General features: G+C 33.5%; 1 protein-coding gene across 1 annotated transcript; it reads left to right on the forward strand.

Moving 5' to 3' along the window:
• The first annotated feature begins 1,967 nt into the window (after nt 1-1,967).
• Nucleotides 1,968-14,586, forward strand: LOC106073271 (phosphoserine aminotransferase-like). The gene is made up of 11 exons (XM_056016628.1): nt 1,968-2,126; nt 8,032-8,092; nt 8,716-8,785; nt 8,904-8,998; nt 9,340-9,450; nt 10,141-10,218; nt 10,566-10,660; nt 11,075-11,244; nt 12,247-12,375; nt 12,595-12,732; nt 13,983-14,586. The coding sequence occupies exons 1-11, from the start codon at nt 2,049-2,051 to the stop codon at nt 14,101-14,103; spliced, it is 1,146 nt and encodes a 381-aa protein (XP_055872603.1). The 5' UTR covers nt 1,968-2,048; the 3' UTR covers nt 14,104-14,586.
• The last annotated feature ends 742 nt before the right edge of the window (nt 14,587-15,328 follow it).

The raw sequence follows: 15,328 nt of genomic DNA on the forward strand, positions 1-15,328 counted from the left end.
AATGTCAGGTACCCAATAGAGCTGGGTGGACTCAGAAGCGCCCAATTAAAGATCCCGGAATTAAGAGATCTACAAGTTGTTATGGAGTTTCTGGGTGTTTCTATGGTGATGGTAAAAGGTTAGCCATTGGTTGGTGGCTATGCAGTGTAAATGATGCAAGATATATATAAGCGGCACTGTCGTAAGCTTTCTTGGGTAAGTCTCCAGAATGCCAGAGTGAAAAGACGTATTTTGTAGTGAGTTAGATTTTGTTCAAATACAATTAATTTTTATATTAGGCCCCTATTACTAATGTCTTCTACATTTATTTCATCTCGAGTTGAATTAGTCTGTATATAATTGTAATAAAAGTTAAATTTTGTTTAGTCCACAAAAGAAGTTATTACAGTTATTTCAAGTTTTACTATTTAAAATACGACACGCCTACAGCAGTTTAATTAGTTGTCTACCAGCAGTTTAAATTGGTGCTAAATGCTACAAGTCAACGACACTCTATATAAATAATGTTAATAATACACAAGAGTAGTAAATTTAATTAACTATTGACAAAGTGATGGCAAATCTAGGGGCGTATAAACTTAATCTATACGATTCAAATGATTTTGAGAAGGCCTTTTGTCAAATCAAAACAACACTTGTGTAATTTAGTAAACTTGCACTCTAATAAGGATTACTGTAAATATAATGTCATACATTTTTCACAGGCAGCGAAAATAAGTCGATGAATATATATATATATACTTCTTATTCGCTCTCATTATTATCATCTCTATTATCATGACGATCAGTAAATGAGATGAAGTGTACATGTGCAGTAACGTGGTTTCCAAATCAGGGGGCTCTAGAGCACTATTTAGTTTTCTTTCTATTGTGGTGTTTTGGCGCCATTGCAGTGTCTTGTTCGGGCATATCGTGGTAAAGAATGCAGCTTTGAAGGACATGCACTTCACATGGGCAGATTTCACTAATATCCAATTGTGAGCTTCCGGAACATTTGTTGTCTCATTCTGTTGTGTCCGGTTCTGAGGCGAAAGATTAGACGTTGATCTTAGTGTCTCAATGTAAACAAGTTCATCTAATTTTAGAATTGCTATATAGGACAACAAAAGAAAACAAAAAGTTTTTTTTTTATTAAACAAAGGGGGTAACATCGATCCAATATAGTGAAACCAATTAACATATGGAACGACAATTTACATCTTAAGGTATTCCATTATGTCACTACTTTATATATCCTTGCATATAAGATAAGAAGATAAGATAGTTAATTATATTATTTTGTAGAAATCTGTAGACAATGCCTGCCTTGCATATAAGATAAGAAGATTAAGATAGTTAATTATATTATTTTGTAGAAATCTGTAGACAATGCCTGGAATAAAAAGCACTGGGTTATAGATTTAAGCTTATATAGTATATAGCCTATGTTTTCATCAGCAATGTTCATAATTTTGAATAGACATGATCTCGCCAGCCACATGAGGTGACACAAAACCCACAAGTGCAAAGCCTTCAGCCCCCCCCCCCCCCCCTGGATTACCAAAGTGGTCATCATCGAACCACGATGGACGAACTATATATAAATAGATGTAGTAACCTTGGCCTTGATTCGCAAGTGTTTTCATTCATAACAAAAACATAGGAACGCGTGGTAGATGCCGGTGGATAATTAATATTAATCATTTAGGGATAAAACACATATACAAATCAGTAGAGAATATTATTCGTTAAAACAAGATGTAGAACTAAGATTTCTTAGTCTTTTTACTTTGAAAATTTAACAATCTTTTTTTACTTGCTATGCATTTTGTGTTTCACTTGACGTTAGATTCTCACTCCGGACTACTCCGGTCCTATGCGGCAAAGTGCTTTGTTGGTTAACGAACCAATGAAAACAGGGGTTATAGTGCAAGGTCAACCAATGGGGCGATGTAAACAATATGTCAACCGTAACAACGAGGGCTATATAATGTGATGCAAGATTTAGATTCTTTCTCTCTGCTTAGTTGTGTGTATGTGAATATTGTGAACAATATAAACAGTGGGAAATGGGTGACATTAGAAGCAATGGGAAAGCTAAATTTGTAATAAACTTTTCAGCAGGACCAGCAAAATTACCAGCAGCGGTTTGTAGATCTATCATTAGAATTAGATCTATTATTAATAAAATTATTATAAATAAATTAAATTAGATCTAGAATTATAATTAGACTAGACTAACTAGTCTAGATCTAGCTAGATCTAGATTCTAGATTATTATTTATCTAGATCTAGATGATACTAGATCTAGATCTAGTAACTAGAGTAGTCTAGATTAATATATTAACTAACATTAAAAAGTAACATGTAAATGTAACAACTAGTCTAGATTGATCATATAGTATTCATAGTCATAGTACAAGATAGTAAATAGTATCAGTATCATAATCATATTAAATGATATTATCATAGACATAGTAGATCTAGAGTCTGCTATTTTATTATACTAGACTAATCTAGATCTAGACTATTTACTCATTACTCTCACTCACTGTATAAAAGTCACGTTTAAAGTGTATTCAGTATTGTAATTAAATCTAGAGACTATAAATTATAAATAAATAATAGAGTAGACTATTTTAGTATTTTAGTATTTATTATTTATAACATAGTGACATAGTCTAGATCTAGTAGTATAGTCATAGCATCAATAAATCATAGAGGTCTATTCTATAGATTATAATAGATCTATAAATATAATGATAGATTCTGATAGATCTAAAAATGTTCTAGATCTAGAATAGAATCTATAGATTTCTAAGATTTGATAGAATCTGAATCTGGGTCTTACTTAGAATATCTAGAATTCTAGATCTAGATTAGATCTGTCAATCTGTCTAGATCTAAATTAGATCTTTCTAGATCTAACCACAACACGTCAAAGCTGTTGCAATGTTGTTTATTCAGTCTAGGACTCTTAGACTAGCTTTTACTTTTAGTTAGTATTGTAGATCTATAGATCTAGATCTAAATTTTAAAAATCTAATTATTAATAATAGATAGACCAAGTACTCTAAGTACTAGTTTCACTAGGCTAGCATTGCTCATGATATGACTGATTTTTATACACTTTCCATTTTCTTTCTTTTTTTTTTTTTTACATAATATTTCTATGCAAGCCAATGTATAACGTACACCTAGATTGTCCTTCTTGTCCAATAAAAATAGAACAGTTTTTTTTATGTTTACTGAGCACTCCAGTATTATCTACATTGATTTTTAGTTGTCTGTCAGTTGAATCTCTCTCTCTATATGTGACCTACATCCAGCACAGACATAACCCTTGTCCAGTTGTCGTAGACAAGCTAGTTATCATTAAGACATTCTTGTTAGTAATGCTAGTATATAGACAAATACAACTGCCTCTAATGTAGATAGAGGACTTCTTTTGGACACAAATAAAAACAAAGGACACTTTTGTCTGTGAGGCAATAATGATGAATAATGAGCCTTCATTATGAACCTTCTGTCTGAGCCTTCAAACTTCTACTTATACTGGTATACCAACATTAATGCCATTATTTAATTACATTCTAGTCAAGTACCAATGCAGTAACACTAGTCAATAGGCCTAAAATAGATTCATAAGATATAATATATAGTATGGCTTTGCCTTTTGATTTCCTGGTACCCTATTCAGATTCTTATGTTGAATAATATTTATAGACCTGAAATCTTATCCTAACCTTGGAATTTATCATGTAGTGAATTTTTTAATACTCAGAAAGACACAAAGACAAAGGCACATTCCTCATCCCATATGCTAGGACAAATTTGTACAAATACTCCTTCCCTAGTGCTATTAGAGCATGGAATGGGTTGCCTGAGCTAGCCAGGAAAACCAGTGACTAGGCAGAATTTAAGTCATTGGTTAATATGCATGACGCGTAGGACGTAATCATCTTCTTTTTTGAAGTAACGTCTATATTACATTAAGATAAGAAGACTAATGCTATTTGGCTTTAAATTTTGGACCATTGTATGTAGGAAATTATTTCAGCATAACCTCAGTTATTTTATGTTGTTTTTAATTCAGTAACTTTGAAGCTAATTGATACTGGATGGTCTTATACTCTTATTGCTAATAACATTATAGTGTATTTAAGGTTGACTTTTATTTACAGGCTAAAAAAATGCCTGCTGTTGCAGTATTTGTAATCTTTCAATTGTAGATATAAACTAGATACTAGTATGCTATATTTCAAATTATTTTAACAGATCTTTATAAATTGGAAGTGCTAGTCTATAATGAGATTTTTGTTTGTTTGTTTTGGAGTGACGGCTTGGTTAACATCTAGACTCATGCATATAGACCCTAATTGATTTCTTGCACTAGTATGATGAATGTATGACAGTACTTATTGACCTCTTAGCGACCACCAGCTGGCTTCTTTGTATTTATTTTTAACTAAAGGCCAAAGAATGGCTAGAGATTTTTGCTTTAAATCTTGTAGGTTTAATTTTAAGTTCCCAACTACTTTGATTTTATTGTTAGCCTTGAAAATGTGTCTATTAGGGCTTTTTATTGTTTGCTTATTTGTAAACACTTTAGAAAACGTTGCTTCATAATTCCAGTCCATGTATATAAATGGTTGTAGCAGGTTAGTAAAGGTCGACATTTGTGTACTGACATTGACCTACTTTTTTCTCTTCCTAATCTTTCAACTTTACGATGCAGAAAAAAAAAAGGTGGAGCTCGTGTCAGTTAATGGACAACTTACACTAAAAGAACATTGCACTTTAGGCACGCTGCTAGATTTGTTTTATTACATTGCATATTTGGTGATTGCCATCAATCGTACCGGTACTTGTAGAGATATTTTTTTAAAGATCGGGGGTTAGTGGGGCGACGACCGTGAATTTCCTTTTATCTTAGTAGAACGTACGGTAGTCTAATCGTGCCGTCCTTAACCTCACATCACGCGCTGTGTATGCTGGGATTGCTTACGTAACCATATTTTGACCAGTCGCAGAAGTTTCCTCGTTGGTTTTAAAACGTAGGTATCTGAAATAAATAGAACATTTGTCGTGTCCCTCGCAAGTGCAACAAGGGGAAAGTGACGTCACATGTCGTGGATGTGCATGGCAGTCTTTACATGACATCCTTATTTGGTTTAGATTGCTTTACTTTGCAGCCCAAAAATCACTCGAATACTAGAGATCTAGTACAGTGGGTGCCTGCCAAGGGTTCTACTTTCAATAAGGACAAGAATGGAAGCTCAATCTTAGATCTAGATGACTAGATCTATAAGAATATGGAGAAAAAAACTGCGCTGTGGCTCAAAAATCAAAATATATCTTTATATTTACGAAAATTGAAAAAAAGAAAATTTTGAGTTTTGGAACAAAAATATTATACCAGATATTTTACTTCTCTATGTATTTTGCAAATAGATTATAATAGATGTAATAATTATGTATATTTTTAAATGTAGACGTTAATTATATATATATATATATATATATATATATATATATATATATATATATATATATATATATCTACCCCTAGATCTAGATGTAATTTTAAACTAGAGATATTTTAAAATCCGTTTTTTTCTTCTGCGAAATGGTACCCATTCGTTATTCTACGCAATCAGGTCAAAGTGATGTCATGATTTGTAACATAGACACAGCAAGGTCACGGGTTTCAGCTCGGGGATCACGTATTTCAGCAGTCATTGTTTGGTGTGTATACGTCATAGCCAGTGAAGCATGCAGGCTGTTGTTGGTCCATGGGTTTCCGAGGATTTTCATTACTCCGCGATTCGAGTTGACCTACTTATATCTATAAATAGAATTCCGCATTTCTATTCTCACATTTGACGTCGGGAGGTATTTCGATTAAAAGATTTAAGTCTACATTCTGGTGCTAGTTCCCCCCCCCTCCCCCAACACACACAGCTATTTAGAATACACCATACGCACACGCACTAGAGTGGAGGCGGGAGGGAGACATGAATTCCTTTTGTTTGACCCCCCTCGCGGCCGTCGCCAGGCTAAGTGACCTCCTGTTGTGACAACACATTGTCGTTATCACGTGTTTGTTGCACAGCACGCCAATTTTGTAGTTTGATCAACCTTGAGGCTTACATCCACGTTTGCTAATGTTGACTGAGGGAAAAAATACAAGAAGCCAGTCAAATAGCGCAGTATACATGAGTAGTGTATACACACAATGTTGACCCTAGTTCTGATAACACGCACGAGACACTGACCTACATTAGCCACCAGCTCTCCCTCCCTCATGCTGGATTTGTTCTTGTGATATTGTCAATACATCGCTAGCAGGGGAATAAACAAATATGTTGTTATGATTAATATGACTCATATAGAACTGGTGATCAACATGGACTGTTGTTTATTTGTTATTAGAAAACTTGAAGGAAGCTTATTGACTCCTTGGTTTTATTGTTTCAAGTTTAAAGACACATTTTGTTTTTAAAATCATTTTGACTTTTTTTTTCCTACATAAATATAGATTTCTAGATTAGGGACTTGATCTCTAGGCCTGCTGCTGGTACATGTATTACTAAAGATAGTCCAAACAATGGAATGAATGGATGTTGGAGTATAGTGTGGAATTCAATTGGAAAGTGGTGCAAAAAGTAATTTATAAAGATCACTAGCCTCCCCCCCCTCTTTTTTTTTTTATCAATACTAAATTTATCTCCTTTTTTTTTCTTTTGGGTTGCATAATCCTCTCTTCCTGATAGTTTATTAGTTTATCCAATACTTTATCTTTTGAGTTGAGTCATGCAGACAGCAAATAGCAATGTGTTAGCTGCATGTAGATCTATATTATCAACATATTGAAGTTTTTACCAGAGCCCTCCATGTTTTGTTATCTAAATATAGACTCCAACACAAAGCTGACATCTCTCCTTGGGCTAGACCTCCTGAACTATTGATTAGTTTGGAATGTAGCATCACCATAAACAAGATCTGATGTTTGGGGTCATCAGCTGATCCAGAATATACATTTAGACAATATAATAGGCCCACAACTAGTCAAGAAGTTGTTTGTTGATTGGCTACAACCTCAGATTATCATCTTTTAGTTTCTTCTTACAAATGTTGCTCTTATTATTAAATTTGGTTTTGGGTAACATTTTGAAGTCTTATGAATGTTGCACACTAGAGGGGGGAAAAAATCAACAACATAAATTAGACAAACCAAATGTTTAACCTTTAATGGTATGATTACTTTTACACTAGAACTGTAACCTGACTCAATTTGTTAAGTTGAACTATTTTTCAGAAATGTTAACTTTTTCTCTCCTAACAGACGATACCAACGTTGATTCCACCAGAATGTGGTAAATAATTACGGAGAGAAAGAGTTAATTAAGTCATTAAGGAATGTTTGAAAAGAAAAATCTTGTTTTCTTTCCATCTGAAAGATGTCATCTGTTGCTCAGAGGTCAAGAAGTTATATTATTATTAGTGCAAGCGATCTATCAAGATCAAAATGTCAATCTAGACTCAACAAAATACCACCACTTCCAATTTTTTACTTGAATGATAAAAGTACAACTACTTGTCAATCTTTAGTCTGTGCTGAATTTTGAAATGATGCCTTTTGTCTTGCATCCTCAAAGTTCTGAACATTTCGTTGGTGCTGAAACTAGTGATTAGATCTTTATAAAAATCAAGACTAGCTGACAAATGTAAAAATTAGGCTATAAAAAATCCAACTTAACTCCTTTAGTTAAGTAACACTGCATCCAGTATCAACTAAATAATGTCTTCTATAGTTTATACCAGAGTCACAAGTCCCTCATGTGAATATGTTTTATGTATGCTTGATTAAATGATCACCATTATCTTGTTTCTTGCATTTATATATACTTAAAGCTGAAGTTCTAATTTACATCTTATGTCCGGAGATGATTTCTTTTTTTTCTTCAGTGTTTTAAAACCTTTTAAGAATTATTCTTTTTATTTCTAGAGCATTTTTTTGTATTGTGTAACTTTTGTTATTATTGGTAGGTCTTAGCCCATGCACAGAAAGAAATGTTGGATCACAAGGACAGTGGTGTGAGTGTTATGGGTAAGGTTTTCACCTTTTTGTCTTATATAATGTTTCAATGGGAGCTTAAGGAAGACTTGAGTCCTCCCTCTATGCAGAGCTGGTAGAAGTGCTGTTGTAAAAAGATTGAACATCAGACTGGTAAATGGAAAAATGCCTTCAATATCAAAAGAAACTTGTACACAACTCTCTTGCTATCCTGCTAAGAACAGCTGCTGACTGGGAAATGTAAAGGGATAGGGTTAAATGCCAATTGTCAATGAAAGTCAAAGGACTGATGATGATATGTTGAGCATGTATCTAGCACAGAGATTGCTCATAGATGTTTTTTTTCCAGGTCATGAACTATGAAGGAACAACTGAAACAAACGTGTAAACATTTAACAAAAGTCCGCACAGGCTGCATAGTTAATTTGTGAAGATGAACATTGAAAATGTGCATTGCAACAGTGGATGTCAAATTTAGAAGTGTTTTTGCTTTAATCATTTTCAAGAGTTAGACATTATGATGTAGATAGCTTTGGGATTCAAAGAAATTCTAGAGAAGTGTATGAACAAAGGAAAAACATTTAGATAGCTTTTAACTTCATCTGGAACTTGCTTGTTTTTTACTAACATTTTGGAGGATTACTTTGTATTTTCAGAACTAAGTCACAGATCATCAGAATTCATCAAAATCCTTCATGCAGCAGAGGAGAAATTAAGACATTTATTGTAAGTAATTCTGTTTGGAAAAATTATGAGTTTTATTGTACGTAATTCTGTTTGGAAAAAATATTTTTAAAACGAATAATGTAAAAGTTTTAAAAAATTGAATTCCTTGTTTTCATAGAACCATCCCAGACAACTACAAAGTATTATTTCTACAAGGTGGCGGCACTGGTCAGTTCTCCGCTGTACCTCTGAACCTCATGCAACTCAAACCAGGTATGTCAGAGAGTAATAGAATGAAATATGCCTGGGTTTGTTGCTTTTTTTTTTTTAGACAAGAGTAAATGTGGTTTTATAGATTGATCACTGCTGAATTAAAGGTACTCACTTTGTTTCCTAAATTGCCTTTTTTTTTGTAACTGTGATATGAAAATGTAACATTTTGTTATGTAATATTCTGGTAATTAAATAAGAAAAGAAAAATTTAAATGTTCAGGTTATCTCAATCACTAAAATAAATGTAGGCATAGATAGATGCTGTAAAAATGTCTTAATTATGTACAATAGTTTATTTTCAATTAGTTTTAATGGGTAGCCAATTCTGCCTTGCATTTCAGGTCATTCCGCTGATTACATCATCACAGGGTCATGGTCAGCAAAAGCTGCCCAGGAGGCAGAAAAGTATGGCACTGTCAATTTGGTCTTACCAAAACCCAAAAAATACACATGTAAGTAGACAAAGTCACTTTATCCACGAGTAAAAAAAAATTATTCTTCTGGCATCTTTTTTTTCTTTTCTACTTTTTATCTGACAACACAGTCACCATCACCTAACACCCTCTTGCAATCTATTTTGCAACCATTATGAACTGTCTTCCTTTGTCCTTGTATAGGTATAGTTTCAGATTAAGAATATTTTTTGTACTTTATAGAGCTTGTTGTACGTTAAGTAAGACCTCTTAATGTGGCCCAGCGCTTAACTATTGTCCGCAGCTGTTATTGAAACATTGTCTCCAGGTTTCCCTTTGCACTTGGTTTCAAATCAACATGGTCTCACTAGTGCATCAAGTGTTTTCAAGGTCACATAGTCTGTGCCCCACTTGCTTGTTAGTTTTACTTACCTATGTAGTGCCTCAACAAATGTTCAAATAGTCAAAATATTTAGGTCAAACAAACATGTTTACATTGATTTAGCCATTGGTTAACATGTAATTAGTAATACAGGTACCGTACACAGCTGGCAATTGTCAACTGGTTTATTTAATTAGGCTTTTGTTTCCTGATTGTTAAAGGTCATACCTTGGCTAATTATTATTAAATTATTTTCCTTATTTAATTTTAAGTAGACCAATTTCAATGTTCTTAACATTACTTCAAGAGTGGTAATTAATTTGTATTATTTTGTTTGTTTAACTCAGCAATACCAGACAGGTCAACCTGGACGCTGAATCCAGATGCTTCCTATTTCTATTACTGTGCCAATGAGACAATTGATGGTGAGTTTTACTAGTATGTTGAGGGCTACCTAAAATAGTTTTTTAAAATATATTCAAAGAAAGAAGAATGTGTTTTGTGCATAAAATTACTAAAGAAAGGACAAAAAGGAGAGGGGGTGTGAGGATAAAGTTTCTAATCAACTTAGTTAATGGCAACAGGAGGGAAAAAAAAAAGTTAAAACAAAAATGTAACATCAGAATGCAACATCCTTCAAACCAACTTTGAAAAAAAAAAAATGTTTCTACAGAGTTTTCCTGTCATCAAACAAAAGCAAGACATGAATGAACATACTTCAAAGCAACAATGAAAACTCATTCTTTAAACTTGTCCAACATTTTCTATTCAGGTGTTGAGTTTCAGTATATTCCAGAAACCAATGGGGTTCCTATAGTCTGTGATATGTCCTCAAATATCCTGACCAGACACCTGGACATTTCAAAGGTGACATTTTTTTTTTCTCTTCTTCTGTCTTACCATTGTGTTGGTTATTTTTTCAGTGAAGGGAGATCATTATTTCGTTCTTGAAACATTTTAGCAATTTTATTTTCATCAGTCACAGTTTCTTTTTTCATTTGAAAATCTATCAATGTTATAGCAACTTTTTTTTTCTCTCTCAAACATTTTCAGATATTCAAAGTTAAGTAAATGCATTTGAAATAATCTGTTAAAAAAAAAGAAAGCACCAAATCTAGGCTGTAGTCTCTCTCTAGTTTCTCTGTTGTTTTTTGTCGTTATTCTGTGTCACAGAACATACATCCTACATTAACATTCTTGTTATTAAGCAATTAGTACACATGAAATGAAAGAAGTCTGAATGAAAACTGTTTCCTCACACACTGTATTTGCTTGTTTCAGTTTGGTTTGATATTTGCTGGGGCCCAGAAAAACATTGGCCCTGCGGGTGTGACTCTAGTCATCATCAGAGAAGATTTGATTGGCTTTGCTATGAAAGTTTGTCCTGTCATCTTTGACTACAAGGTTCAAGCAGGCAACAACTCACTTTACAATACTCCACCAACCTATGGGTCAGTTGTTTGGGTTTACTTTGTCTTTTGTACTCAGTATGTAATAACCTAAGGACCATTTGTTTGATGTAAAAAAAAACTTTTTTTTTGGACTGAACAAAATAATAGAGAATGTTAAGGTATTGATTATACTATACATAGTTTGTTTTTCAACAGTTAAGCAGTCCAACGTTTTATAGTGAATTTTGAAAAGCTGCTTGATATCTATCTCAGATAGAGCTGTACAATTACAATTACTTGTAGAGTTTCCAGGATTGTTTCCACAGGCACAACTAACAAAATTGTTGTCAGGCACAACCCCACAACTACAGTTGTTGTTGTTATGACACATTCCGCGCCCCCCCCCCCCCCACCTTCCCCCTTCAAAACTGTTTTTTTATTAGTTTAACTCTTGGACTCCACATTTGGACAGAATTTAAAATTTTCCGCCCCCCCCCCCCCCCTTTCCTCCTTCAAAACTGTTTTTTTATTAGTTTAACTCTTGGACTCCACATTTGGACAGAATTAAATATTTTCACCCTTTCAGAGTGTGAAATATTGCTTTGATTAAACTTGTAAACTTTCTATTATGATCCAAATTAATAAAAATGTTTTTTTTTTTTTTTTTTTTTTTTTTTTTTTACAATATTTATTCATATTTTAACAAAACTTAATATAAAACACATTTAGTACACATTAAATGATTATCTTTAGCTCATTATCCCATATTTCATATATAAAGAAATATAACATTTTTTAAGCCCCCACTCTTAGAAAAACATCTTTCTCTGTGAAAACACATTGAAAGAAGGAAATTCCTGATGTTTATCAAATGGAAACTATTCAAGATGAAGATTTAAGCAATTAAAGACAAAATACAGGGGAAAAAAATATATTTTAAAGCTCCCACATTACCACATTAACAGCGTTGATCTGTGCACTAGGGCTGAGTCAATTCAATGCTGGGAGTGCTGTTACGAGTTAAATATATGATCTATTAACCTGTTTTGTTCTTTCTTCCAGTATTTACATGATGGGTCTTGTATTTGATTGGATAGAGGAAGTTGGTGGTGTGCACAAAATGGAAGAGAATGCCATCAAGAAATCTGGTTTGGTTTATGAGCTTATTGATAATTCAGAAGGCTTCTACAAGTAAGTTGCCAGGTTTAGCTGTAGATATTATTACATTCAATTATTGGGCAAGAGAAAATAGAATTTACTAAATAGACGCTTGTGGAAGCATTTTTACCCACCTTATGAGTCTGAGCACATTATTAAGAGTGAAAAATCTGTGTTTTATCCATGAGATAACTTTGATGTTTGTATTTATGTGTGCCTTGTATTCATGTGTGCCTTGTATTTATTCTACAGTTGTCCATTAGATTTGGACTGTCGCAGCCGAATGAATATTCCAATTAGAATTGGTTTCCACGGGGCACATGATGTGTTGGAAAAAAAGTTTTCTGACGAGTCAACCAGCAATGGCTACTTACAGCTGAAAGGCCACAGGTAAAGCTCTCCAATTTATTTGTTTCATTTTTTAATGAAAAGGGTATCTTTAACTTTCAACTTTTTGAAGAACTTAAAGGGTGGCCACAATCTTTTTAGTTTGCTATTGATACATTAATACTTTTATCTTTTTCCTTTCCTTATGAGCTGTAGATGTAGTTTATAATATATGCAGCAGAAGTTGTTACATTGGAAATATTAAAAATGAACCTAAAAAGAAGTAAATAATATTTCAAAACAGTTCCCAAAATGCATAGCTGTTACATTTTTAAACAATGGACAAAATGGTTGCTAACTAAAAGGGAAAATAAATAAATACATTGGCTCTACCTGGGAGATTCTTAGTTATTGCTGATGTCTCTGAAATGCATCTCCCATGATAAAGGATCACTGTACATGTTTGCTGCATTCAATGCACACAAAGGTTGCTTTACTCTTTTTGACAACCATGCCACTTTAGGCAATAGTTGTTTTTTTTTAATCCAAATATTGATCATAAATGATTATAAACGCATGCATATCAAGTTAGATAGGAGAAACTTGATAGATAACTGTCTGGCTGTCCAAGCAGGAGATATGGCTGACAATAGATAGTCTGATAGAAAAAATATAATTAACTCTTAAAAATAAACTCTAGGCCTCATCTTTAGATTTACATATTGATAGATGGGGAAACATTGAGATCTACAAATTTAGAAAAATTCTGCATAAAATAAATTATGGCTTTTATATAGGGCTACTTTCATGCTTATACTATTAGAGCATGCTCAGAGTGCTATGGTCCAAATCTCATTTGTGGACCAGTGGGTGGTATCTGGGAGAAGGTTTTCCATGCTGCCTTTAGGCGCTCACTAAACACAACTCTGCTCGAGTCAGGTGTTGAAACTTGAGCCCCCTTCATAGGTAGCCAAGCCAAACCAAGTTCAAGCGTACTTGCCCTCTCGACCACACTTCCCACAAAATAGAGACAAAATAACATTATCTTAATGTGGATAAAAAATGTGAGGGTTTGGTTACCAAAATGTTGGTTGTTAAAGTAGTTAGCATGTATCAGTATGGCTCAAAAGAAGGCTATTTAGTAAAGAAAAGCATACAAAAAAATATGAGCTGTTAGTTTCAGATTTACCTAAAACAATTGTTCACCTCCTTCCTGTTTTTTTTTTTTAATTCTTGTTTGGGAATTCCTGAAGTAATGAGGAACTGTATTTTTTTTATTTATCATCACAATTATCTCGTTTTTGTTCTAACAGGTCAGTTGGAGGCATAAGAGTTTCATTGTACAACGCTGTAACAGTGGAGGAAACAGAGCACTTGGTGGAGTTTATGAAAGGCTTTATGTCAAGGAACCGACAACTGATGGTCTCACATTAGATCTTCTCATGCTTTAAATGGCCTCACAATTTTTTTAGTATCGAATGGCTAAGCCCCGGTGAATGGTTTATCATCACAGCCCTTTGCACCGGGCATTTTATTTTAGTTGTATTTTTACCCCTTAAGACCTCACTTGAGCTCAGTTTTATTTGGCATAAGTCCGTCTGGAGCACAAATTTCAATTCTGTACATATTTATTTTATTGGCATTGGGTTGTGCAGTTGATTTCTTTGGCCAGCATTTTATGAGTTCATTTGTTTAGATGTTTTTGTCATGATATTGTTTACCTGCATCATTCACTAGTAAGATTTAAGATGCAATATAGCATTCAGTGATGTAACATAACATTCAATAATGTAACATAACAATATTTCATATTATCATATTATTTGCTAAATAGCTTCATTTACTGTGTTCATACCTGTACAGCATTATCTCCCCTGTTTTTGATGCTCTATTCAATAAATGTGTTGTATTAATGTAGTAGATTGTTTTGTTGTTTTTTTAAAACTAAAATTGTATATTAGATTGAAGTCCTTTTTTTTTTTTAATTAGCAAAGGTTTTCTTATAATTTGTTTTAGAAAAACTTTTTGATTTTGTGAGTCCATTGGCTTGGAATCAGAAAACATCCAAAATAATAACAAAAAAAAGCTGAATCTTTTTTCAAGGTCTAATTGCATGTATTTTTATAAAAGAAAGCGCTTGTAATAACCAGAACAAACTATTTGAAAGTGGGGAAATAAGTTCCCCTTCATGGCCTTGCAATCTAAAGGGTAGATTATCTAAAGGTACTCATTTCTATCGCAGAGGATATAAAAGGTGTCATGTGGCCAAGACAACAACCAACTACCTTTACTTTTTCCCGTTGAAGTCAGGTACCCATTAGAAAATCAAAATCTCAGTTTGGAAGCCACCTGTTTCTACAGGAAATAAATATATTGGAGACTATTTTTTTTGAAAGAATGGACTCAACCTTTCAGGAGTTCATTGACTAATATTTCCTTAGCTCTCAATGAAGACGTCAGCTGCCAAAAAATTCCACCTTTGGTAATCCATCAAACTGCTTACATGAAGACTTAGCAAATCTGTTGAATGAATGGTAGTGCTTCTGTTCTGTCTACAGGTGGACCTAGGTGGTACATGGTACTGGTAGTGATATAAATCTACTTAGGTGCTATCTTGTAGAGGAAAGCAGCTCTCATAAAGGTCCTGGGACAGGCACAT

This window comes from Biomphalaria glabrata, chromosome 18 (assembly GCF_947242115.1).
Source record: "Biomphalaria glabrata chromosome 18, xgBioGlab47.1, whole genome shotgun sequence".
In the NCBI taxonomy this organism is placed as follows: domain Eukaryota; kingdom Metazoa; phylum Mollusca; class Gastropoda; family Planorbidae; genus Biomphalaria; species Biomphalaria glabrata.